Source organism: Pagrus pagrus, assembly GCF_965226575.1.
Source record: "Pagrus pagrus genome assembly, chromosome: 15".
Classification (NCBI taxonomy): Eukaryota; Metazoa; Chordata; class Actinopteri; order Spariformes; family Sparidae; genus Pagrus; species Pagrus pagrus.
The window spans coordinates 18,540,480-18,567,334 of record NC_140199.1 but is presented as its reverse complement, the minus strand read 5'-3'; the positions used below and the strand labels follow the sequence as shown (position 1 = coordinate 18,567,334).

Below are 26,855 nucleotides of genomic sequence, written 5' to 3'. Positions count from 1 at the left end.
AGTCAATTGAGATCAAAAGCAGCAAACAGATATCTGTGTAATTTGGCAGACATTTAAAAGCAATGGGTTTTAACCATAAGGGGAAAGGGTGGTAATTGAAATGCAGTGTCATTTGGCAAACTGCTGATCTGAGAAAATGAATAAATGAAGAATCAAATAGTTCTCAGCGTCTCCCTCTCACTGGTGTTTCATCTCCTGTTACATCATCCACGAAACAGTTATCACTTAGTTGCCTCCCAAAGGAAACCTTGTTTAAAGCTGAACACAACGTTCTGTAATTCTCAGACAAAAGGGTTCAGATATCAGCCTAATGAGACTTGAGTGGATTTAAAATGTACTGGTTAAATTGTTTCTTTCTTTCCACTGAATGTTGCTCTGGTAGTGCACACTTTCACTGACATCATATCTAATCTACCTCATGAAAATGGTTTATGCATTTGTCCTAGCCTATATTTTATGGTTGAGATAGGCCGAAGATATCCTTGCTTATTGTTTGCATGACCATGATGGCTGCATCACGTACCCTGCTTCTGTTTGAACGCTATGTGTACATAGGAGAATATGCACGTGAACAGTAGGGGCAGTATGGGAATGTGACAGGGTCAAGGGTCAGTAGGCACATCAGCAGCAATAATGACATTCCTACACAGTGACAAATATGCTTTACAAAGTAGCTGGCAAAAGATCAGTGTCAGTCCAAGACTATCATGTCCATGCATTGGGTGAAAATGTTTGAAACATTGGAGTGTGGATAGTGGCGTCAGCGTGTTTGGTCCAGCAATCATCAAATGCAATTCATCAATTAGAGACCAGTGTCCCACAAAATAAACAAAACTGTTTTACATCTAGTTATGTAAACCAATATGTTCATGAGGCAGCTGGTTCTCCAGCAAACGTGTTGTTAAAATGCAATTACATATCCAGTCATAGACAATTTGAGCAGACCTCTTGCCTGAGGAAATCTCTCACATCCAGAGCTAACTTCTCTACACCATCTTTCTATATTGTTTTTAGCTTGTCAGTGTCATGTTGCTTATCTGACTGAGCATCCATGTTGGACTCATATAATCACAGTGGCTGTGACTGCTACTGACGACGCAGACAAAGTGCCCTTTCTCCATTTCTCTTCAGTGATAGATGGAAGAGTGGAAGTGATAGAGCATGGTGAGGGAGGGAAAAGGCCAGTTGGAGCCCCTGGGCTCCCTTATGCCTCCTGGAAACAAAACTAGACTGATCAACACAAACACTGGCCAAATAATCTGTGGTTGTGTCCCAAAAGTGTGTCTGTTAGATACAAACACGTCTTTTCATCAACGGTGATCACTGCGTCGTTGCCAGGGTTTTATGATGCAGCTGCACAGACATTTTATATTCTGTTGAACTTGTATGGGTTTTGCCTGATGTTGTCATCCTTCGTGACTCACACAGAGCAACATGTCCGCCATGTGACTAAGAACCCTGGGTTTGTTAATCAGCCACAGTTAGAAGCAAAGGCTTCTGTCCTCTATTCACCTTGAATATCACAACACTTGGAGAAGACGATGTTTTTAAATATTGCAGTCGTATTAGCAGGGGGGTATTTCTAAATACCTCAGGCTTTTGAAAAGACGCATCGCACCACTGCGCTTTGTGTGTGTTGTTTGTGCTTATTTCATACTCAGCGTCTGTGGCAGATAGGCTCACAGGGGCTGCTTGCAGACATTTGAATTAAAGCTGCATAACTATTAAAAATGTATGGTCTGTATGAATGCATGACCTATATTTTCCATGCAAATAAATAAATAAACAGGGGTTTAGGGAGGATGATACAAATCTTCAGAAGTGGGACACAGAGTGAACTCATGACATTATGACATTAAGACTTTGGATTTCACAATGGGAGCGTAATGGAAACCAGTCCCATCTTACTCATTCCCTCCTATTCTCTGCGATCCACTATAATTCTGCTCTATCTGACCCAGTATTGCTGTGTTTGAATTGGCCTCTCCCAGTTCAAGTGTATATTGTGACTCACCTCTCTCTGTGCACTCCAGGAAAGCAGAGAGAACGCCTTGACTTTCATGCAGCGGTGTATTTTTTCAAGAGCTGGGACATTGACGCAAGGTGGTTTTGGGAGTCTTTGTCTTACTGACAGTGATGTGGCCTTTCTCCTTCATTCTGTCCCTAGACCATGTCTGTCTGTCTTCTTTTTACTACCCGTCTCTATATCCTCCTCCTCCTACCCCCCCTTCTGTTGTCTTAGTAGATTTCTTCTTCACTCTGCCTTTCAGACGATGTCAGGGACCATGGCAGCCAGAATAAAGGCCACCGGTTTCTCTCGATTCATGATGAACTGTCGCTGTCTGACTGACGCAGCCTCTAAAATTCACTGAGAGGGAGAGAAAAACAAACCCATCAACTATCAACAGCAAGTGATTTGTGTGAAACTTTCACAGGCTGGAGTTGTTGTGCCTGAGCTGCAGCAGTCGTTCTCGTTCGGATGATGAAACTGAAAACCCTGGCTGTTTGGAAGAAGAGTAAAGGGGTTTTGAGTCGAGGCATTAACATCAATTTGTCATTTAGATCCTCTACATGAAAAGGTCACCTCGTTATCTCTCACATGGTCTTGTGTGGCATTCGTTTTCGGCCCGAAATCTGTCTATAGACCACTGAACCAGGGGCGTAACACTGACCCTCACTCTGTAATGGGAGGGTAACCTTTTACCTCGTGTTTTCTGCAAAGGCCAGCCTGTCTCTGAAACGACTCATAAACCAGTGTTTCCTCTACCCCCTGTACTTATGCGCCTGTGTGTATCCATTTATGCGTGTATGCCTGTTTGTGTGTGTGTGTGTTCAAGTTCAGGCAAGGCTGTTGGCTGTTTATATGAAGCAGAAGAGTGTATCCATGCTGAAATGACTAATTGGGAAATATAGTGTACAAGCTCATTTGATGCACCAAGCAACTTATTCCCTTTGCATGAATAACTGCAGGTTTGTGCCCTGCATGCAGTATTTGTGTGCAGCTTCTTACACCACTGAAGACAGTGTATTCTAAACCCGGTAATAAATTACGAGAATCTCTATAACATTATGCATTCTTGCTTTGGTTTTGTCTTTTTTCTTTTTTTTCTCTCTTACACATTGTGTTTCCACCCTGAGGGACTTCTTCCCCTCCTTCTGCACCTCTGCTCTGGCTACTGCCACAAGCTTGGCATCAAAGGGCCATTAAAAAGGCTCCTTCTAAATGAACTTGACAGCAAAGCCAAGGCGTGGTGATATGGGTGGACATGCAAATCAATATTTCACATCATCAGCCTCTGGTTGGTGGAGCATGGGGACAGGATGACAAGATGCGGCCAATACTGTCATTGATTCAGACCGCAAGAGAAGTTGAGGAGGTCCAGTTTAAGGCTTAGTGGTTGCATCTTATACAGGAACTGTTGGTGTTGTGGAGGTAAACAAATGGCAGGTATCATTAGGGGGCCTCTATTTCTGTTTAAGTACTGAATCCAAGTTCAGTTGTTGTTTTCTGTGGCAGTCCAGCTCCCAATTTACAGGAAGATGAGTTGGAGGCTGTTGATCACACTGAAATGACATCTGCGCTTTGTTTATCCACTCATACATGCCATAGCTGTTTGCAGTCTCATTGCAAAAAGAAAGGATCAGTGCAAGCAAAGCAGATGGAAGGCATATGGAAGCGAAGACAATTCCCAGCGTATTGAATTGTATCATTTAGTGCTACAGACCGGCTGAGCAATGTGTCACAACAGTAGCACTGTTGATGTGCCTTGGCAGCCCCATGAACAGCAAACATGTTATTCAGTTGTAAATCATGTTACATGCAAGGTCACCTTGTGTAAAGGTTGGCAAGGAGGAGGAAATGAGCTGAGGGTGTAATTCATCTCTTCGTGTCAGAGATATATATCACACGGCAGAAATCGAAACACATGCAGTTAAACTCCCAGATAACGCAAACACAAACATAGCACAGATGTCTACATTTATGAGCCTGTTAAACCGAGCATCTAAAGACTGTCAATTCTATGTTTATTCTCGTAAATCATATATTGTAGCAAATTCGCTACATCACTACAAAAAGTATAATGTATTATTGCTTTGTTAATTAGGTTACGCAAAGTCAACCATCATTAGCATAGCTATTCAAACAGATTTATGTAGATGCAGCGCTGCATGTCATCTAGACCTTGTAGCTGGTATCTTCTTGTTGGCCCTGCTAAAATCTCCGTCCTTGTGTGACTTTCAACTCCAAGCCATACTCCCTCAAGGATACATGTCTTAGCATAATACAGACAGCTTAGGAGTCATTGAGATGTGGTCCCTGTACTGTGATAGGCAGACTCTGCCAGGCGAAGATTCCCCATCCCCCCTCTACCAGCTCTTTGCCAGCACTGTGCCAACTCTGTGCATCTCTAGCTTTGGCACCCTTGACCGTTGACTGTATCTCATTCACACCTCCCCCTCCCCCAGACACACACATACAATGAGGCAGTGTATGGTTCACATCTACTTTATCTATCCTGTTTCCATCACATTTAATGTTGATGGAAGGCTTTGTGTAAAAAAGTACATACTCAAAATTGAGTGAATCACATTTTTATCTTTTTACCCAATAAACCGCATTTTTTATCATCTAATTTCACCCTTTCAGTGGGTTCTGTGCCAGATATGGGGAAACAGGCAAGGTCAAATCCGTCCCCACAGTCCCCAGCTGGCACTAACCCCAGTGACAAGGGTGTCTGGGAGAGGGAGACGTTTTCCTGCTGGATGCACAATTTGTCCAGTGTTTACTCTCCTGTCCATTTGCATCACCGACAGTAGACCTGAGTGACATCAACATGAAGCCACTGTCACAGAATGCCATTGCTTTTTTCAGAGGTTAACCTGGAAATTCCTCTCCCAGATTCTGCACATGTTGCATGCATGATTTCACATGTGTGTAGAGAGCAAGTATGTACACAGCCAGTATCTTTCTACGATGAGGACTTTTCATTGATTGACTTGAACCATCACCCACTCTGCACGGAACATGTCTAACCCAAATCTGACTGCAACCTTGAAGGAGCTATATGCTAGAATTATAGACGGTAACATTAAAAAATTGGCTGAAATAATCAACAGAAAGTGAAGAAATAGGAGTTTTGATGTCACGTTAAAGATGTCCATGTATGTGTTGCAGAGGGAACTACTGAGTCTTGTGTACTAACCAGCTAGCCTCAGCCCCTCCAGTCATGTAATACCACTTGGAACCTGAAGAGGCGATAATGAGTCACTGTAGCATCCAGTCTGCTCTCAGTCCAACAAGACGAAAAGGGAACGCAGCCCGAGGGTGTATACTAACCATCCGCTCCTGGCAAGAGACCACGTTATGTGGCAAAGACAAGAAGTGATAGAAATAGAAGTGAAACAAAAGTTAACATTGGCATTGCTTTCCACCTCTTGGCGAACAAAGGGATGTAGTTTGATGCTGATTTCGCAACATTTCTCTAGACTGGGAAGTAAACAGCTGTTGATGCTCATGTTGGATATTGCTTACAAAGGTAGCTAATTATGTAACGCTGCTGGCAGTGTGAATGTATATGCTCAGTTAGTTGTTTGTTGAGAGAGAAAAAAATGCTACTATAACTTCAGTGGAAACATCAGATGATCCATCAAGGGCGGCTGGAAGTCGGCGTTGTTACGTTAAAAAATTTATCCATCACCTCGTCTGTGAGCATTTCTATCTGAGTCACATCAGATACATTTTCATTTGCAATGGTGGTTGTTTTTCAATGAAGAGAACAACTCCCATGATCCCACACATACAGTATGTCACTGTCATCAAACTACATCTTTTATGTACATTGTTTTAATTGCGAGACCCCATAGCAATAGAAATTACATACAGTACTTTTAATTAGTGCACTTAAGAGATGCTGGAAGGTTGATTTATTTAAGCTTTGAACAGAACCAAGCTAGCTGTTTCCCCCTGCTTCCACTATTTATGCTAAGCTGCATGAACCATCTCCTGGCTGCAGCGTCATATTTAAAGGACAGGTATGAGAGTGGTATCTGTCTTCTCATCAAACTCTGGACAAGAAAGCAATTAAGTGTATTTCCTAAAATGTTGAACTACTCCTTTAACACTACAGCTAAGGACGCTAGCATATCATACTGTTACTTTACAAACGTATTTTGACTCTGTAGTTCTGAGACACAAATTGGGAATTGGCTGTGTTGACTTGCATCTTTTCTTTTGCCAAACATTTCAATACAGATGGTTAGAACTCTGTGTTCCTGTGTAACTCCATATTATTCTGCTCCTCACAGGCTTCTTTGAAGTAAACCCGTTAAATGTCAGTGAAATTAGCAAAAACCTACTACAGTATGTCACCCATCTGAGCAGATTATCGAGATACAAAACTGTGAAATTAGCTCACTGAAGATGCATTTTTTCACCAGTTGCTTCCAAGAAAATCCTTAATCCATTGATTTCAATCAGTGGGTTTTACTGGGTTATGACATCTCAACCTTTTATGTGACTCCAACATCTTCATTTTTATTTTCACTCTTACCGATCTGAGTGCATAGTTTGATGTGCTTATTTGATATTCAGGTTTGCTACTGGAAATGCATGGTCCTACATCAAATATTACATAAGCACAACAGGGTTCCTCAGCCCTGCTAGCAAATGTATAGTCACACCTGATGATGAACAGAATGACCTGATTTCCTGTATCCCCAGAGACATCTGTGCAGATGAAGGAGCACGGTGCATCAGGCCTCCGTTTCCCTTCTTCTACAACCTGTCATGGAATCAATCCTGTCTTTAGATGTGCGCTCCATAGGGAGCGAATCAGAGAAGGTGCTGTGATTTAACCTTCTCTGTCTCTGTCTCTCTTTCTATTTCCATCTCTGAACAGATCTATCCATCCGTCCTTATATTTTGTCATCCTTTCTCTCCGTCCTCCTCGGAGATTAGCTCTCTTTCCTCTCTCTCGTACAGACTTTCTATCCGCCTCGCTCTGCCTTTTTATCTCTCCTTGTCTTCTCCTCCCTCTCTCTCTTTCTCTCTCTCTCCCCACTGTCTTGGTAGTGCGGCAGCTCTTGGAGCTGAGGGACTATGATTAGGACAGAAGAGAACTGGCTGTAAGACAGAGACAAACTCAGAACTGGGTCATCATTGTTTCTGTGTGAAGGGCCCGCTCTGCAGATGAAAAGCTTGAAGACAAGAGGAGCAAACGACGCTCAATACAGCACCGGGAGCCCTAGACATTTCTGGGCTACAGAAAATACTCTGCAACACAGAATTTATGTAATAAGAGCTGAATAAAACATGCTGCTGGCCCGCTTTTCTATCTGAACCCTTCAAGTCAGTGATCATCCATTGGTTGGCTATAGCTGCATGGCAGAGATGTGGCAAAATCACAGAGAAGTGCAGCGTTCATGAAGCACAAGACAGGGAAAACCTTGGTTGTCACAGGGTAGTAGTATTTTGACATCGATCATCATTTTTCTCGTGCTCTCTCATGCTCTCGCTCTTTTTCTTGTCCTCTATGCCGCCATCTCTCTCTCTCTCTCTGTCTTCCACCCCTTTAGCAGACAGTCTGACAGGGTCTGTCCCACTGGCCAACCATTCAGCACTCATCATGCGCATCATTTCCTCTCATCATTCCCCCCGGTGTGCTTCTTCCATCTCTTCTGGCCTGTTCACTCGCCATCAACCACTCCCCATAAACCCTTTTATTTGTGTCCGTGTGTGTTTGTGCCTCAGTGTGTAGTGTGTATGCATAAGTGTATATGTACTGCGTTTGTATCAATCAAATGTAACCTGCTTCTTCATATTGTTTGTTTAAGTGTGTGTTTGTCTGTCAGCGTGACTATACATAATAATATCTGAGAGAAAGCATGCGCTGCATCATGCGCTGTGGGGTAAAATGGATTGTGATATCAGTTTTGTGATATTTCAATGTGAAAGCAGCAAGTGATGTTTTTATTTTATTGTTTCATACCTCATGTGTTGAAAGCAACTAGCATCTAGATTTCTTTCGTGACAACTCCATGTCTACTGCTGTTAGCAAAAGCCACGGTTTTGGGATCATATCTTGGTTACTGAATATGTTCTTGAAACGAAAGGATCACAAAAAGAGGAGGAAGACAAAAAAGAGCCTTAATGCTGCATGTGACATTGTCACCTTTCTCAGTTCCCTGAAACATGGCATCATGTGGACTATCCAGTATCCGCACGTTGTTCTTGCGTTTCCTTCTACATGATGCATTTGATGTTCGTTGCTGGTGTTGAACCTTTTTTAAAACGGAATTAGTGGTGCCTTGCCCTACTTTCCAAACCATCGAGGAGCAAATAATCAGCCCGAGCTGAGGATTTGCCTGGCAGTCTCTCAAATGTGGATGCTCGTGAAACATCCTCTTCTGCAAGTGTTGGGTTTCACCAACAGACTTTAAAGAGCATTCAGTGTTTCTTTGACAGGGACAATACTGAGACTTCTACTGCCATCTAGAGTGTAATAGCAGGCGGTTCATGGGAGAGAGCTGTGTGGTTCGACGGGCTTTCTCGAGGTGTATACTGCACCAAATTAAAGAGCTCTACTGTATTTCTGCACATGTCATAGGTCACAGTTTAGACTTGCATAGTTCCCCTGTTTGTTCATTTATTTGTCCAAAGTCTGAAATCTAGTGATTGCACTATTTACCCCAGCAGACAATCTAATTTTCCTTTGTGTACTTTCTCTGTAGTGGCCTCTCCACCTCCTTCCAAAACAAGCCTACTCCTCACAGCACAGAAGTAATGCCAGAACAGTTCCCAGTGCCAAAAAAATGCCTGAAGGTTGATAAATGAACTACTTGTTGTTCGGAGTGTGGGAAGTTTTTTTTGTTTTTTCTGTTATACAAATAACCCACTACCAGCCAGCAAAAAAAAAAGAGAAAAGCCAGGCATCATCAGAGGCTTAAAAACCTTTTGAAGTATTATCCACCTAATATTTTCATTTGATTTCTTCCTCTGTGTTATACATTTTTCTTCCTTTGTAGCCTGCGCTACGCTTCTTCCACACAAGTCAGAATATCCCAGCCACTCTTAGCTGATTGTGTTCCACAATGATTTTTCTAATCGCCGTTTTCATCTTGCTTTAATTAAACCTTTTATTGGACAGAGACACGGGCCATTATGCTCTCTATATTTCTGAGAGAATGGATTGGAGAATGACTAATACCTTATGCTGACCTTTCTGAATAGCTGCCTGCTGGCAAGGCTATGCAAAGCAATTTCACCAACATATTTATCTCATCCATAGCACACCTTATACTTGATCCTAATGGTCTTTTCATTAGCCTTTTAATTGAGCGGCGTGGAGAGTGTTCAGATGTCTCTCAGCAGCTTTTGAAAAGTAGCCTTATGTCAGATGCAGCCTGTACACATTAATTTGTAGTTAAACCCAGGTTAACCTCCAGGCGCAGTCATCAATCAGGCATGATCTCCCCATTTTATTTTTAATCTGACTATGTGACATAGTAAATAACCTGTTGAATGAAAAATAGCCTGGCTCACATTTGCGTATCAGCCATGTGCATGGGCAAAATTAATATAATTATATGAATAACAGGATTGCAACACTCTCATTACAAAATGCTGACTGTTACTACTAAAGACATCACAAACAATAAATACAACTTAAAAAATTGCTGATTGCTTGTTTTATTGCATTGTATGGGGCATAGTTGACTCGATGGGTGTTCGATCTTCAGATTTGATATTTTAAACGCATTTATTCATTTATTAGAAAGTTTCTAAATGACGATGATGACACAAACAAAACAAATTTGTGCATTTTATATAAACACATTAGACACAAAAATCTAATGAACTCATAGTGATCAGATAAATTAAAGATACCTTTTCTTGTGTAAAAGAAGTAATTTAAAGATGAAACATTTAAGTGAGTGTTTAGGGTAGACAGAAATCACAGTTACAGTACACCTGGACAAAAAAGATGCTTGTTTTGCAAATTAATCCATGAAATATACCATAGGATTACATGACTGATTACAGTTTGAAGCATGTGAGATTTTTTTTCCAATCCCGCCAACCATGGAAGATAATTGTACACATCGCCTGCTCTGCACAAATGACAGGATGTAATCACAATCACTTCATAATCAACCCCCGAGAGGCACTACATCCGTACGCAAATTCAAGACAATGGTGTGAAGTTTGTGAGACAGACAGTAGATGGCAGTACGTCCCCAGCTTGTCCGGACAGGCGGTGAGCGTATAGCAGGGACAAAGGTCAAATAACACAGCACTGTTGACCAGGAGAGGGTGAACACATAAATATCTTGGGGGACTTTCTCAAGTGCCTTGTGCAGCTACTTAGTGTGAGATTTGCCAGAGGAAGAGGCAGAAGTCCCATTTCCACCTCAGCAAAATGAAATCAGAAGCCCCTGGGATTTGAGTTTGACCTTCCTGGCTTTCACTGCTGCTGAGTGATTACTGAAATGTAAGAGGCTAGAAGGTGTAGGGCTGTGTTAACTATAAAGGTTTACGGCACAGTGCTACATGAAATCTGACAATATGTATGTATTAATAAGGATTATCTTAAAATTAGCATCTAACTAACGACCTCGGTAACACTCATTTAGAGTCCTGTGGAGCAAACAGACAGTAGCAAACACACACAGGGATTATTATAAAAACAGGAAGATATTTGAGTTTATGATCGAGCATTAATCATTTATATGCAGTATGATATACGACTAAAAGCCAAACTTGTTTATTTAATGCTTAGTGGACAGGAATTCCTTTGGTTGGCTTCAGACCTGCATGCATTTTATTGGCTTGTGTGGGATTTGGGCAGGAAACCAGAGCTAATGCCCCCTCTCCCACTTCAAACGGATGCCAGGCACCCTTAAATGTCATGGGGTGGTTAGAGAGTTGAAGGAGGTGGGAGGGAGGGGGATTGAGGAGTGAGAAGCTGGGGCTCGCTGGGCCAAAGAGAGAAATCCAGCCACACCGGAGCTGGCCTCACAGCTTATCAGTGAGTGCTGGATGTAGCTTTGCCGAGGCTGCTAAGGCAAACCAGATGCAGCGTAGGTTGCTCTGTGCCACTACGTGTCAGGTACAGCCCGGGTCAACCTGAGGCGCCGCGGTAGCGTAAGAGGGAGGCCACTGTACAGTTCAAACTCACTGCAGATGGTTCCGACAAGAGTACAGTAGAGTTTTGGGTCCTGCGGTTCATCCTCTTGACTTGGCAGCATCGTTTGAAAAGTTTTGAAGGTTTCATGGTGTCACTTCAATTACTCACCCAGATGGATTTCTTCTGCGTTTCAGATTGACAACTTGCAAGTGGTTTATAGCTGAAGTATCAAAGCCTGCGAGTGTGTGTTCTGGGGTGTGTTGGTCACTGGGAATCCCACGGTGTCTTTCTACTCTTGCCAGCGGCAGTGTTTATAGGATTTTGTCTCATTTTCTCCAGTGTTAATTTATTTCCATAAAGGCAGCCATGACACATTCTCTCCTCTGCCTTCTCACTCTGTGTGGCTTTACTTTACTGAGCTATGAATTTCTCTGCCTGCTTCTCTCTGCTGCATGGAAGAAGAGACCGGATTGACCTTGGTCCCTGCTGTATGGTTATTTTGACAATTAGTATCATCATCATTGTCAGTTTTTCTCCATCTCTTCCTGTCTGTGTCTCTCTGTCGCTGTGAAGATCAAGGCTCCTACACCCTGCCATTGCACTGTTTTGTGGTTTTGGATCAGTTCTGTCTATATTGTTACGTATCCTGAGGTATATCATTATGGTTTGTCTGTGTCAGTGGGTAAATGAACATGTTGTGGCACTTGACTTCAATTTCCCATGTCTGCGACTAAGTCCCTCAAATCTCCAGCCTGCCTGTATCATACTCCTCCCTCCCTGTGGGTCTGTTTGGCAACCAGAAAATGCCATCTCTCTCATCATCGGGATTATATGGAACTCATTTGCCTTTGATTGCAAAACCATTAATGCACAACTGTATTGGTGACTGACCTGTGACCTTTCTCATCAGCTGACAAGCCAAACTGGTCTCATCACTTCTCCTCTCAGGCTCTTTGGACCCCAGGGGTCTGGGTCAGGGTTTGGTAGTGTTTGTGCTGTCTTTCTGTCAGACTTGCATGATCCACTGCCACTTAACGAGGGAGAACAAGGCTGAGAAATGAGGCATTTCCGGGCCCAAGGGTTTATTCCTACAGCACAGTGGATTACATTACAGCATACAAAGGGGAGACGTGACTCATTTTTTAAGAAATTTTCTGCTCTCAACAGTGTTCCCGACCATCTTAGTGTCTAATCTGCATGGAGAAACAGATAGGGTTCAAAGCTTTCGGACGTGTCTTTACACTACGTCACATATTTTTTAAACTCTATCTGGATCCTATCTGTACTTTAAAAAGGTGAAGCATCCTGAGCCCTAATCAGGCTCATATTGTTGTACCTTCATGAAATACTCGGTTGAATGCTCAAAAAGAAATGCTTATCACACATCCAGTGGAGCAAAACTCTATCAGCCTCTGTGTTTCTTTTTTTTTTTTTTACTTTTCATATTCCCTCATGCCACAAATATGATATAAAACAGGAAGGATTAAAAAAAAATAGAAATGAATGTAGCCTTTGTGCTCTTTGTTTTTCTTTCTTCCAGAAATATGTTTTTCATAGGCATTGTTCTGCCTACATACATTGAAACAATATGGCGTATACGTCTACTATCTACCAAGAACAAAGTTATGCACATGTGGTGACATTTAAAAACACAAAAACACATTACAATTTGACATTCCTAACAAAAAGGCATTTGGCAGCAATCTATAAAGAACATTTTTATCATTACAATTTGACATATGGAGGTAAATAACTAACAAAAGATGGCATTGGCATTTCATGGGTCGTGGGTCATCCTATAGACAGACATCAAAATAGTAGAAACATTTATATCCATCCTCATCACCACTGTTTCTCTCAGTCTCTGTCATAATCTCCTGTCATCAGATGGCCATCACCCTGCGACATGGAGGGGTTTCCATGGTGACCACATCCCTCTCTGGGCAGATCGTTTGAATGGGATCAGAGTGGACCGTGTGCTGCGGGAGTAGGGGGTGCTGCTGGGAGGTGAGGATGGGCGGAGGCTGGCGAAGGACAACAATTTGAGCGCTTGGTCCCTGCAGGAGGATGTCAGTCAGTTCTTCCTGTGTAGAGTTGACCACTGATACACCATTCACCTCCACCAGTCTGTAAGGTCAGTGACACACACAGACACACAAACACAGACACACAAACAAATACAACACATCAAACAGACAAAGTAATCGATCAATTCAAGCAAATCCAAATGTTGTCAAATCATATAAAGAATATACTGAACTTAAACTTTATAACTGAGAGGAGCAGACGGGAAACTCTTTCAAAATATAAAAAAAACAGTTTATTTGGAAGGATTCCCCCTCAGGTAAAGGCAGGGCCTATTCAATGCTCATATAACAAGCAACAAATAATATCAAAGAATTCACAAATCACAGAGCATGAAATATTAAAACCATCACCTTTGCGCAGAGCTCATTAAAAATTCCCTTCATTAGTTTTTATTTATAGCCAGCTGGATAGAACTGACAGGGAAATAGCAACCCTTTGTGTTTTTTCATTAGCTGTGTAAAGAGCATTGGCACAGATGCTGCGATAAGTGAACACACACAGTGAAGCTCAAAGACTCTTCTCAGCTTCTGTGGTTCTGTCTCTGCGCTGTCATGCAGACTTGTCTTTCTTTGGCAGGGTTGTCTCAAAGAGGCATGTCAACTGCACTTTGTGTGTGAATACCCATTAAATTTGAGAGTGCTGTGTATCTAAGTATGTACTTGTTACACTGCAGTAATTGCTTAATTATAAGCTCTTTATCTGCTCCTTTTCACTTTATTCTGCGTCCAAATGCTACAATACACTGTTTGCTTGTTTTGGGGCTAATATCTGATGTGTCTCCATAGCTACAAAGCATAGAAAAATAAGAGCGATGAAAGAAATGCATGCGATGAATGACTGACACTGAATACCACTCTCACTGACTCGGTGGCCTCTTGTGAACACTAATCAAGTAATTGCCATTAAGTCTGGATAAATCTTTGGTATGTGTTTGAGTCTTACCTGTCATCCACACAGAGTTGAGAGTTGTCTACCTTGACCACCACTAGTCCGCTACCCTCTTTGTAGCGGCACATGAAGCCGTAATGACCATCAGGGTCTCGGTGCTCCTGTACGACCAGCAGCATGGCCGGGGACTGCAGGGACACAAGCTGGCTCAGGCTACCGATGTCCAAAGTCTTTTTTCGAGCTTTCTCCTGAATGCAGAAACAGCAAGAACACACACTTATAAATGCAAGGGCACAGACTGCTCATTTTCCAAAATGGTGAATGATTCCTTTGAGGTACTGTAAATGGCAGATTGTTAAAGAGAATCAAAACTAACCAAGTGCAATCTTTTCAAAAGATTCTTTAAAAGAAGTCAAAACAACTTTAAAACTTTTCAAATGTGTGTTTCTGCTTCTGAACTAACTAGATGTCGTGTCCTTGAAATAAAATTGTGGCCTAATTTCTTGGAAAATAGCCTTGAAGATTATAGATACCACCACGTGAAAGTCCCCTAGAGATAAGTCTGAGGCTGCGTCAAAGACAGAAGACCACCAAGATGTAATGATTAGCTTTAGAAAAGATCACACCACAAGTAGCTTGCAGGGATCAGAAAAAACTTGTGAGTCTGACCACCGAATTCCAATGTTCCCTTATCCAGCCTCTTGGCATACTCCCCCCTCCCCCCCCCCCCAGTGGCATGTGAATGCCTTGCAGCAATAGATGCCGCCTTGCCCGGGTCAGGGGTCAAAGCTAAGGCCTCTCTCTCCTCAGACAAGTGGGCCAGACAGGATATATTCACGGAAACGCAGCTGAAGCCCCTTGAAAAACCCCCTCTAATGTGCATCATTTTCCCTTTTAGTTTGCTTAGATGTTGGACACACGCCAAGAGCCCAAGGAATTTTGTCTTCATATTCTTCTTGTTTATCCACAAGATCTGATCAAATCCCAACCTACCTGGGCCAGGGCACATATCCCATGTACACACCAGACACAACCAGTGGACTGTTAGTGGGCAATTAAAACACTGCTCCTCAAGATTGTAAATGTCACGCAAGCAGGAAATGATGGCTCACCTTTTTACGCGATATTGAAAAAAAGTAAATCCTAGTTCAAATTTCATAAAAACAGTAATTTGCCTCCATCGTAGGAAGCTGCAGCATGATCTGCGAAAGGACTTGGTTTCATCAAGTGTGAGAAATGATTCTTTGTCAGGCCAGACAACATCCTAAGCAGAAGGGATTGCATTTCCTCTATAATGACGGGTGTTAGTAGTTCTGAATGCAGAGCTGTTGTTCTGACGCCTTGGCTGGTCCAACACCAGTCAACCTTGAGGAGGAAAATGGAGGACAGTCTGACCACAACGATAAACTGCAACTTGTATCATATCTCAAAACTGGAGGCACCCAATCCATTTCTTAACCTTACAAGTACTGACATGGAAAAGAGGTGGCAGATTTTTCTCACAACTCAAATCTATCCTCAACAAACATGCGAGACTAAAGAGTGGACGAAACAATAATTCTTCCAATTTCCCCTCCTTAACAGTCTGTCTGAAGTCTTTGAGTTGCTTATTTAAAATCATTTCCGCCATTTGTTGTCCTTCCCCTCCTCCCTCCCTTCTCTCCCTCTGTTTCTCTTTCTCCTTCCCTCTCGGCTGCGTTATTGATGCTCTCCAGTTGCAATAGATCCTGGAGATTAGACTGCCGATGATGAAATATTTCCTTATTGTCTGTAATGCGGGGCAGCCTACAAGACCAAACACAGGGCAGTCTGCTCCTTATTAGAGCAGCAGCTCCATCAGTTTCCCAGGCTGCTCCTCAGCTCTGACCTGTGTGTTAACTCTGATTAGGTCATATGATAAACATTAGTGCTGCTGCTTTTCCCACAAACTCAGCACCTAAAAAAGCGTGGCCCCGGGGCGGCAACGTGACACGGGGCACCTTTCAAAGCCGAAGCCGCGTGTGTCCTTTCATGGCACCTCGTTAGGGCTTCTCCAACGGGATAAAAGAGCCACATTAAAAAAGAAGTGGGCTCCTCCGGGGATAGATGCAGATAGTTTTACACATGCTGGCCCATTTCTCCATTGCACTCTCCCAGTGGCTTTTGTCACACACATTCCATTGTTGGTATGGTCACAGGCTCTCGGATGTCAGCGCTAAACATCATTTTCTCGGAAAAAGTGCATGTTCATCCAAAGGACTTCTCTCAGCCTCATATATCCACTCTCACGACAGGACTAACTGCACAGCTTAACGAAACAGAGTAGACTGAAAGGGGCATTGTGTTGTCACTCAGGAGAACAGTGAAGACAAGATCAAACATGATGGACATAATGGTGTCAACTAATGGTCTACCACATCAGGAAGCTGTTAACACCTTGCCTAGTGTGTGTTAATTCTACTATTGGACAATTAAATGAACAAATATATGAACTTCACATGTTCTGTAGATTAATCTATCCTCTAGGTGATCTTCACAATGTGGCTTTCATTAGTGAGGAAAAGGCCCGTTATCCTGCGTATATGGTACAAGCAGTTCAGACATGGCTAAAGACTTCGGGGAGAAAACACCAAATTTGACTCTGTTCTCTCTTCTGCAGAAGTTTGATTTTAGTATCCCATACCACGCATGCTTTCCTCGATAACTAACGTTGTTTTGGTGCAAATCTCAGTTTCTCATTGTTTATTTTTAGCAATGAAAACATTCTCTGACTCAGACCATGTATTCCCACATACTGGCGTAACTGTGTTTCACATGCTCTTGATTAAAGTCTGCTGACCAAGATCCAAACCCTTGAAATTCTGCAGCATTGGCAATAATCCACGAGGGCGGTTAGTAATCTTTATTTGATCAATAGTACCTTGACGTAGCTTTCTTGCAAAGCATTCTGGAGGTGAGCCACCTGTCGGTTGAGATGTACCATGGAAATCTCCTCCTTGAACACTTGGCAGTTCAGCTTCATCTTTTCCAAGAGACGAACATCCAACTGCCTGAATTGCAAGAGAGCACATTACAGGAAAGGTCACAGATGTACTCACACGTATGCATAAATGGCTTATGAAATATGTAGTGCAAATGTAGTTGGAAGGTCCTCTGTGTAGGATTTAGAAGGTAGAATTACAACAATCAATTCAAAATTTAAGTTTTCACAAGTGTATAATCACCTGAAAGTAAGAATTGTTGGATTTTTGTTACCTTAGAATGACACTTTTATATCTACAGAGGGAGCAGGGCCTCTTCCACAGAGTCCGCCAAGTTGCACTGCCATGTACAGTAGCCCAGAAAGGACAAACAAAACGCTGGCTCCAGAGGGAGCCTTTTATGGTTTTGTGGCATTTTTTAGCTGTAAGATGAGTAAGATGAGTTGTATTCAGTTGGATGCAATCTGCAACCTTACCACTAGATGCCACTAAATCCCATACACATGACCACTTAGATTTAATGTGAATGTTACAAGTTAAAGAGTTTTTTTTAGAGATTTTAGCAATGCAGTACATTTGCTGTGTTTTATGTCTTTTGAGGGTGGACTTGTTAGGTTTTTGAACAAGCTACTAATTAACAGAGACAGTCCACCTACTTCTTCTTGTGAGCAGCAGAGTTGTTAATATTGTCTCTGAGGGCCTGCAGGCTCTGCCTCTTGTTGTTCAGTTGGCTTTTAACCAGCTCCAGCCTCTGCTTCAGCTCAGCAGAGCCAAGCCTGTCTGCATTCACGTCTCCATCCATGTTCTTTAACTCTGAGCAAAACGCTACCAGGCCGTGGTGGAGCTCCTGGACCTTTAGGGATCAAAAGATCGGTTTTGAGTGGTGATTAAATTTTCTTTGTCAATAAATTCAACACAGTTATGCCACCAGTAGATGTTGAGCAAAAACAAACAGTTATGTTTTTATAGATGTGGTTAAAGAGAGATTGACCTGAAGGATGACATTTTGTAGCGAGTCCACCTGTTGGTTTAGCTCCTTGATCCTCTCTTCTTTAGCTGGCTGGTTCACCTGGACATTTTTATTGATGTTGCTATTCTCATCAGAGCTGACCTCTGGATTATTTTGAGAAGACATCCCTGTTGACTTCTCCTATGATGCAAAAGCAAACAGAAGGTATCTTGTTAAATGTTACATACGGGTTAGTCTGGTACCTTAATGTTAACAGAATGATCAGTGTTACTGTTTTGCACAAATGCAGCTCCAATTGTCTGCTCTCTGTCGTCGATGTCAGTAGACTCCCAATCTGCTGATCTGCTGGAAGCTCCTCTGATGACTCTTCAAATCGAAGCACATGTGCGGTAAATGAACACATGTATATGTTTTTTCTATTTGTGATAAAGACTACATGATGTGCTGTGCATCATATATTGTGCACCTTGCGTTTCTTTCAATATGAAGAGACTCTTATCCTCTGTCATTCCCAACATTTTGATGCAAGAGTCCATGATTTTTCCCACTGTGGTTTCCTTTGGGGTTCTGAGATGAACTATCCGCTCTGACGCTGCAACACATGACACAACAATCATAAGTAATGTAGCCTGATTTATTCTCACATCAGTGTCCATTATGAATAACAAAACAGCCACCACATTCATATAAAATATGGCTAGAACTCTAAGGTAGCTCCAAAAAGCAGCATACCACAGGACTAATTGACAACCGCTAATTAGCTCATGGCTCAGTCAGCTGTGGAGCCTGAAGCCTGAGAGTTTTCCTGGACTGAGACCTAGAGCCAGAATATTTTCACTTACTCTTACTCTGTGAATTGAGAATTTATTTCAACCAAACCAGAGGTGATTGTGGAAGTTTTGTGGAGTTTTATTTTGTTAATGTTGAGTTTGAATTAAGTGTGAATTCAGAAGGTGTACAGTTGAATTATGTATTTTTCTGTTTGGTAAGAAAAAAAAAAAAGACTATTTCCTTTTTTTGTGAGTTTATTTTGTTCATTTATTACACAAAAGCTAAGAGAGCTTGTAAAACATAGCAAACTTGCAGCTGACATACAGCTCAGCTGAAACTATGAGGAGCTATACCATCAGTCTATCGCCTCTTATGGTGCAAAGTAATATTACGGGACAGGACAGGCCGAGGCTAGCAGGTTAACATGCTAACTTCAGTCGTTATCTCAGCAACACAGTACATAGACCCCTTTGACACAACATCAACACTGTTTCTTCACATTCTGTTGATGATGTCAAATCATGTTTGAATGTTTTAAACTGAAATTCAGGCCATATCTTACAAACTGATCTTTTTAACCAATTCAGCAACTCACCGTTAATAGTAATCTCTATCAGCTGAGGATTCCTCTGTCCAGTGGAGTTTTGGCTGTTGTTTCTATTGTGGAAAAAGGCCAAGAGATCAAGATGAAGCTTGTTTTCTTGTTTGTCTCTTTTGTATATATGCGTGTATGTACCTGAGTTTCAGGGAACGTCGATTCATGCTCAGGCAGCTCACATGAGGAGAAGATTTCGACTTGCTCATTGATGCCAGTGTTGCAGTGAATGTCTCAACGTTATTATTGCCTAAAGATTCTGGAGAAAAAAGACACGTCAGTGCACACCCCCTTGACTTATTGTTTTTTGCAAACTGCCCATGCAAATGTTTATTTATTGCATAATGATAAAAGTGTACCAAGCAGGGAGTCAATTCTTTTGGTGGTGGTGGTGGGAGGGTGCAGCTCATTATAAATGGCCGACAGTAGCTGCTCCCTCTCTTCCAGTGTGGTGATATGAAGGATGTCCAGAGTGTTCACATCCACTGAAGCGATGTCTGCTCCACACAGTTTTGCTTCTGAAACATTTAGTCATACACTGACTTTCTTTAAGAAACCAAGAAATGCGCCACAGCCAAGAATCCACAATCCACAAAAAACGTTAGAAAAAGATCTGATAATATATATATATATATATTGTATGTGTGTATGTGTGTGTACATATAAATATATACATTTGCTTTCATTATTGTCATATATAAGTGAAAAATAATCTGAAAATTAAAATGTATCTGCTGTTAGTCTTACAGCCTTATACAATTTTAGCTTTAAGCTATTAGCAACTTAACAAAATGATCTCAATTTGTAAACTTTGTGAATTTTTTAAGTGACTTATCATGTTCTGTTTTCTACCTGATGCTAATCAAAATGAAATTATTTATATAAGGGAATGTATTATCCAATATTAGCAGAAATCCATCATGCTGGAACTGAACCATAAGCACTGACTGAATGAGACGTTACAGAATGTATCTTTATTGCTGCATGAAACCATTGAACATTGCGGTTCAAATGTAATTATGCAGTAGTGGTGTCAGGTTTAATCTATTATTATCCTCATCTCCCTTTTATTGCCTTTCATAGAACAACTGTTTTGAGCTGATCTGTGGTAAAGATAAATTGGCAATGTCTGCCTTTTTTACGCAACCACTGGGCTGGGAGAGGAGACAGTCAGAGGACGAATGTGTTTTACCTCTGATGAAAGGGAGACATTTCTTCAGTCCAATACTCGTAAACCAGTGGCAGACTTCCTCTGTGTTCAGCTCCCTGAGAGATTTGGTCACTTGCTTGTCCACGTCCTGGGGGGGAGATGGAGAGTTTACATACCTGCTGCTTATACTACATTCTACCTGTGCAAAAACCCTGTGTATAATGTCCTGTAGCATGATCTCATAGTACTGGACACAAAAGCAACATACTGTACTTTTTAAATCATTGTTTTGTGATATGATACAGTATATATGTTTTTTTTTTTATTCTCTAGATCTTTTGAATAAGCAAATTGTGGGAACTGCTAAGAGAGCGGGGGCATGATGACGCACAGAGATGATTCAAACTGCTGCATGTGAAAACCTATTTAGTGTGAGGCAAAACAAAGGCATCAAGTCAAAACCTGGTTAAACTCAAGAGCGCTTCGTCATTGTCTGTGTCACTGATTCATTCGACGTAAGTATGAGTGTGTTGGATATCCATGTTACAGCAAGTAAACACATGTGTGTGTTTTAGTGTCAACAAATGTTTAAAAAGGGACAAAGAAATGTTTGGCTCAGGCGGGAACCTAAACACAGGTTTCCATGTAATCGTTTCCTTGGTCTTAGATTGTCTGTTTATGGTGTTCCTGGGAAAAAAAACTTAAATGTTCACTTCTGCAAGTAGAGGCTTTACAATGTAACTGTGGACTAATTAGACACAATGAGGTAAGAGGTTTGCGTTGTAGAAGGATTTTCACTGTTAAAAGACTGATTACTGTAGAAACAAACCTTATTGGACGATAATTTACTAAAACCTCATAGTTTTAGCAATTAATTTGGCTGCTTAATATACATGTTGCATATGTTACTCATATTTGTTTGATGGAGTACCAAAGAAAAGTGAAAATTGGCAGTGACTGGTGTGAGCAATTTGCCTCTGAAAAAAAAAACATCTTTCCGTTTTGTGTTGCAGCTAACACGTGGATCGCTAAGGATACGAGCAATCTTGCTTGGCAAATCCTGGACACAAGGACTAAAATCCTGAGACTATTTGCGGAGTCATTGCTTTGACAGATCAAGGGAGCTGGGAAATATAAACAGAGCATATTCTGTAATTGCAGCAGCTCTGGGCTGTGTGCTGATGCCACCCTGAAGGCCCTGCTTTGATGGTTTACAGTACCTTCTCAGGGAAGTTTCCATTCTGATCCTTAGACTGAGGCATATATGATGCTGCAGGAAAGGCATAAAAAACAGTTTTGTGTTATGCATGAGCCGTAACAATAGTATCATCCAGAAAAAATCTCCATAATATTGTGATACTAGACTCACCAACGGTTATGCGTCGTCGTGGCGAACCCTCCTCATCCTGGTGGTGTGAGGTCTGAGTTAAAGCGTGGAAAGTGGCGCTCCTGTTCAGAGTATCCCCAACACTGCAGGAGCGAGTTATCGGCCTCTGTAATACAGGTTACAGTTCAGCAGCTAATCAATTAACAGAAGGATAGTATTTTCAGGTCGTGAGTCTAAATCAGATAAAGCACATTTCTTCCAGGAATTTGTAGTGACTCTCTGCAGATACCTTTAAATACATTAAAGGTGCATGTGTGGGCCTTGTCGGCCACATATAGAGCATGTGATTTACAGTATGAGGAGACCGTGAGAAAAGCTTTTAGGGAAAAAGTTCACTGCGTGGTCTTTATACTGTACCCGCTGGTGAGTGAATGCGTCCATGTTGGTGGCGTGAGGAAGCTGAACAGCTCTCAGCATGTCAGAGCAGCTCACATCTCTGTTACTCAGGTCATCTGCACAGTAATAGAAACAGTAAGTCAATAAATTGATTAGAATTAATCCTGGTTGTTCCTGTTTTAGTTGGTCCCTGAGAAACAAACTATTTAATGAACTCCTTATTCTCACTCTTTTAAGCTCCTCTATTCTTATGCCTTTAGGCCTTCTCAGCCTTTTTCTGGCGCACAGGTCACCAGGTCTGTTTGCAGTGCATTAACTGGTGCTGATACTGGACACAGCTCGATCGGGTTGCTTGGTAACCCGTTAGACACACTAATGTCCGTCTGGTTGATGACATACTTCTCTGACAACCCAAGTTCTTTCCCACAGAAAGCCCATATTCTTACATTTTCCAAACGTCACTTGGTCAGCGAGCAGATATCTTTTTTTATGCTATCATAACAAGCAAGACGAATGAGGCTGAGAATATGGCATCAGAGCGAGACCCCGGCTTTCTCAGGCAACACAACACTGTGATGTGTTAGTGATAGATGCTGGAATGTTTGCAGCTTGCGGTACTTTAGCTTTTGTACTTCTACTGATTGAAGCGTCAAGAACCCCCCTTTACTGTTCAAAGAACAGTAGTCTTTTCAAATAGTTTACCCAACATAAAAACATCAGCCTAATTTCTGAAACACATGTTTTTCATTTCAGGGGCCTGTTTCTGAAAGGCTGGTTTGACATGGACAGGAGTTTAGATGGAGTCAGAATCAGATAAGACAGTGTAATTGGTTTATGTGTGTCAGCAGTGGAATCTTGTCTGGATCCTGCAGAGACAGTGGAGTACAAAGAGGGGGTCAGCGAGCTGGCACTCTCTTCATCACCTGGCTGGCCTGTGACTCACTCTGTGGAGGATCATAAAGTCTGGCCTACAGCTAAGCACATTCAAAACACAACTGTCTTGAATAGTGAGAGAAGAGATGAGTCTTGGCTGAATGTGAAGACATGTAGGAGCACACTCCTCAGGCTGACCTCAGACACAACACTGTCTGTTTGAAATCCTGAGAAAATCACTTCCAGTCTCCCACTGTGGCTCCTTTTCACCATGCATGGGAGAAGGGACACAAAATGGAGAGCTGTCCGTCTGAGAATGCTAATGGAGGGTAGCAGCACACCCACCCTACCACAGCCATGTTCAGACTTCACACAGCCTGTGTCTTCCAGGAAAAGCCCAATCAAAACAAAGAAGGACAGGAAATTTTGGGCAGGCTCAGGGACACAGTCTGGTGTTGCCTTAAACGGTGAAATCAGCAGTAACGGAGAGATGGACATCATTCCTGGTCTGACTTGGCTCAGTCAGGACAAGTCAAAGCATGAGTGAGTTCTCTCACTGGTGACTGGTTAGCACAGGCAGACACATTGCGTACATGCATGCAAACACAGACGAACTGAGCGATCTGGGTTTGGTGTGTGATAAAGTTTGACAAGCATTCACACACAGACACGCACAGGGTTAATGACAAAGCAAAGCCTTAGAGTCAAAACTTTTCAGCACATTTATGTAATGGATAGGCAAAAGTGATGCTTATCGTTTCCAGTATTATTGTCCTCCTCTGGTTTGAAAAGAAATTAAGCTCTTTGAGAGACGACCGAGGGAGGAGAGCAATGCTGAGTCACAGGAACCCAAAACCTGGGAACCGCCTGCCCAGCCACGCACTGGGAATACACACACAATGGCTAAAAAGAGATTCTGACAAAGGGGAACTTCTGCAACTCCCAAAGGAGGCGTTCGAGGTACTGTAGCAATGTCACATAATGACTGCAATTTCATCTGAATGGGGAAGTGAGATCAAAACGAAGAGGCAACACATGAGCTCAACAGCTGGATGGAATGGACCGTCATCTGGGGTCATTTAGCTCTCACCTAGAGTTTGCATAAATGGAAACAGGAGGATTTAAATACAATTACTTTGCAAATTTACCTTAGGGAAACTCACCCAGGTTGTGCTCAGTAAATGACATGAGATTTATTCCAGTGTTGAAGATCCCTATGCCAGAGAAAGACACCAAGACAAGACACTGGCTGAATTTTAAGAAAACACTCCATTTTGGACATTTTCAACTTGAAGTTGTGTTTGCAGTCAAGAGATTTTTAAGAGCACACATTTTGAGTTGTCATAGTAGGTTGGCACAGGTGTTACTAACAATAATAACAATCGTCCCATTTTATTCAAGGGTCCAACTAAGTCATGACAGTGAGCCAGTACAAACAACATCAGGACTGTAAAACTGAAGCAGTTTTTTTCTCTTTCTACAAGAGTAAAACACACAACCAGTCAATAGGGGAGCTTTGGAGTTGTTGGCAGTACACATGAAAAAGCTAAGCTAGCTGCTTCCAGTGTTTTTGCTAAGCTAGGCTAAATATCACAGAGCTACAGTCTCTCTGCATTGAACGCACAGAAATTAGGTCAACATCCATCTTCTCATCTATCCCTTTGTAAGAAGGCAAACCATTTTTTTCCCCAAAATATCAGAGTATTGCTTCAAAGAAACAGCACTGGAGATGTAATTGCTGTTAGACTCACTTTTCTGAGGGTACTCAGGAAGAGGAGCCACCTGGTAGGCGCTACGTAAGAACCTGGGTTTTGTTTTCTCTTTATCCCCCTCTTTGGTTGGCACAGACTCTTTTTCTTCTCCAGACTGATCACGTTGGCCCTCATCAGTTGCTGCAATATCAGCACTGACCTTACTCTCAGCCAGTGTGAATTCCTCTGTTGACATGTCTGTCTCCACCCTCTTTGTCTTTTCTTTGTAACTATCCTGGTCACCAGTAGCAAAGCTTCCATCGCTGCCAGATGTGTGTGTCACACTCTCCACTGAATTAATGTCAAAGAACTGATCATCGTCAGCTACGTCAGAGGGAGTGGGTGGTATCAGATTAATGACAGGTTGTGCCAGGAGGCTTCCAGAAGCTGCCGTGCTATTGGTGCCACTCTCAAACAGTAACATGTCTTCCTCCTCTTCTTCATCATCTTCGCCACTGGTACAAGTGCCAGCCACTTTGGCCTGGGGCTGTACAGGGAGAGAAGACAGAGGCTTCAGTCGTTTCTTCTTCAGAGCCCTGGTGCAGGCACACACAGAGCTGGCTGAGCGGGCCATGCTGTTCCTCAGGGTCAGGAGGTCCTCCTCGAACAGGCTGAAGCTGGTGTTAACTATGCCCAGATCCTCCACTGTAATCTGGATAGCCTCCTTCTCACCTGATCCCCGCTGATCCAAGTGTGGACGCTGAGGGCCCCCATTAATCTTCCTTTCCTGTCCCTGCAGAGAATCCTTCTCCTCACCTCGCACACACGAGCAGCAGAACAGCCTCCGTGAAAGACGCTGAGTGCTCTTTCTCCATCGAGGCCGCTGTCTTCCTGCATTTGCACTTGCCATAGTAGCGGCTGCCTGACTATACACTGGCTATACTGCGAAACACACCATTCTCCAGTTTGATCAGATAATCCTCTACAGATTGAAGATAACAAGTATCCACATCTCTGAGATATAATACTACCCTGTGATCGAAGCCACAGCATCTGCACACAACGCAAACACTCATCTGCAACATGTGTTGCTTAGGAGAGAAATAAATGGACCAATTCATGCTCTGCAGGTCAGGTGAACACTTGAAATGAATGCAGGGCTTTGATATGTAAAGCAGCGTCATTGTAGATACAGCTCTGTTTTCAAAGGCTTCTAGTAAAACAGCAGTATCCTACCATAATCCAATCTTTGCACAAGCTATATATAATGTAGATAATACCAAGAAATGTACACTCTACTATACTTTATTAGATTCACCTGTTTAACAACTTATCAATGCAAATATCTAATCAACAAATCACATGGCAGCAACTCAGTACATTTACGATCTGTTTCAGAATTGGAGAGAAAGGTGTTTTAAGTGAATCTGAACATGGCATGTATGTGGCTGGAGTATTTCATAAACTGTTGATCTACTGGGATTTTCACACACAGCCATCTCCAGGGTTTATAGAGAAAGGCCCAAACAAGAGAAACTGTCTATTGAGCTGATAGAAAGGCAACAAATAACCACAGCTTACAACCAAGGTAGCATCTCTGAACGCACAACACGTCAAACATTGAAGCAGAAGTACACACTGGGTGTCACTCCTGTCAGCCAAGAACAGAAAACTGAGGCTACCAACCGTGCAGTGAGCACGGGCTCACCAAAATTGGACAGTAGAAGATTTGAAAAATATTTTCTCGTCGAATGAGCCTTGATTTCTGCTCTGACATTCAAATCATAGGGTCAGAATACGGGTATTCAGGCTGGTTGTGGTGGTGGAATGGTGTGGGGGATATGTTCTTGGCATACTTTTGGCCCCTTAGTACCTATTTAGCATTGTTTAAACATCACAGTCTACTGAAGTATTGTTGCTAACTATGTCCGTTGCTTTATATCCAGGGTCCAGTCAATCTTCTAATTGCTACTTTCAGCAGGATAACGTGCCATGTCACAAAGCTCAGATAATCTTAAAA

The 26,855-nt window shown here is 42.2% G+C and overlaps 2 protein-coding genes across 2 annotated transcripts in view; one reads left to right on the top strand and one right to left on the bottom strand.

Annotated features, from left to right (window-relative positions):
* Positions 1-13,009: 13,009 nt before the first annotated feature.
* On the bottom strand, positions 13,010-25,745 carry LOC311270212 (uncharacterized protein; the record flags this gene model as incomplete). The annotated part of the gene is made up of 16 exons (XM_084374956.1): positions 13,010-13,253; positions 14,157-14,350; positions 17,002-17,131; positions 17,719-17,915; positions 18,054-18,212; positions 18,304-18,398; positions 18,499-18,624; positions 19,399-19,460; positions 19,540-19,657; positions 19,758-19,895; positions 20,591-20,696; positions 21,769-21,818; positions 21,918-22,041; positions 22,293-22,387; positions 24,308-24,358; positions 24,896-25,745. 16 exons carry the CDS (start codon positions 25,743-25,745, stop codon positions 13,010-13,012), a joined length of 2,739 nt encoding a protein of 912 aa, XP_084231082.1.
* jag1b (jagged canonical Notch ligand 1b) overlaps positions 13,173-26,855 on the top strand; it is a 110,041-nt gene continuing 96,358 nt past the window's right edge. The window contains exon 1 of the mRNA XM_084376128.1: positions 13,173-13,260. The gene's annotated coding sequence lies outside the window, so the exon portion shown is untranslated. The remainder of the gene's footprint in view (positions 13,261-26,855) is intronic.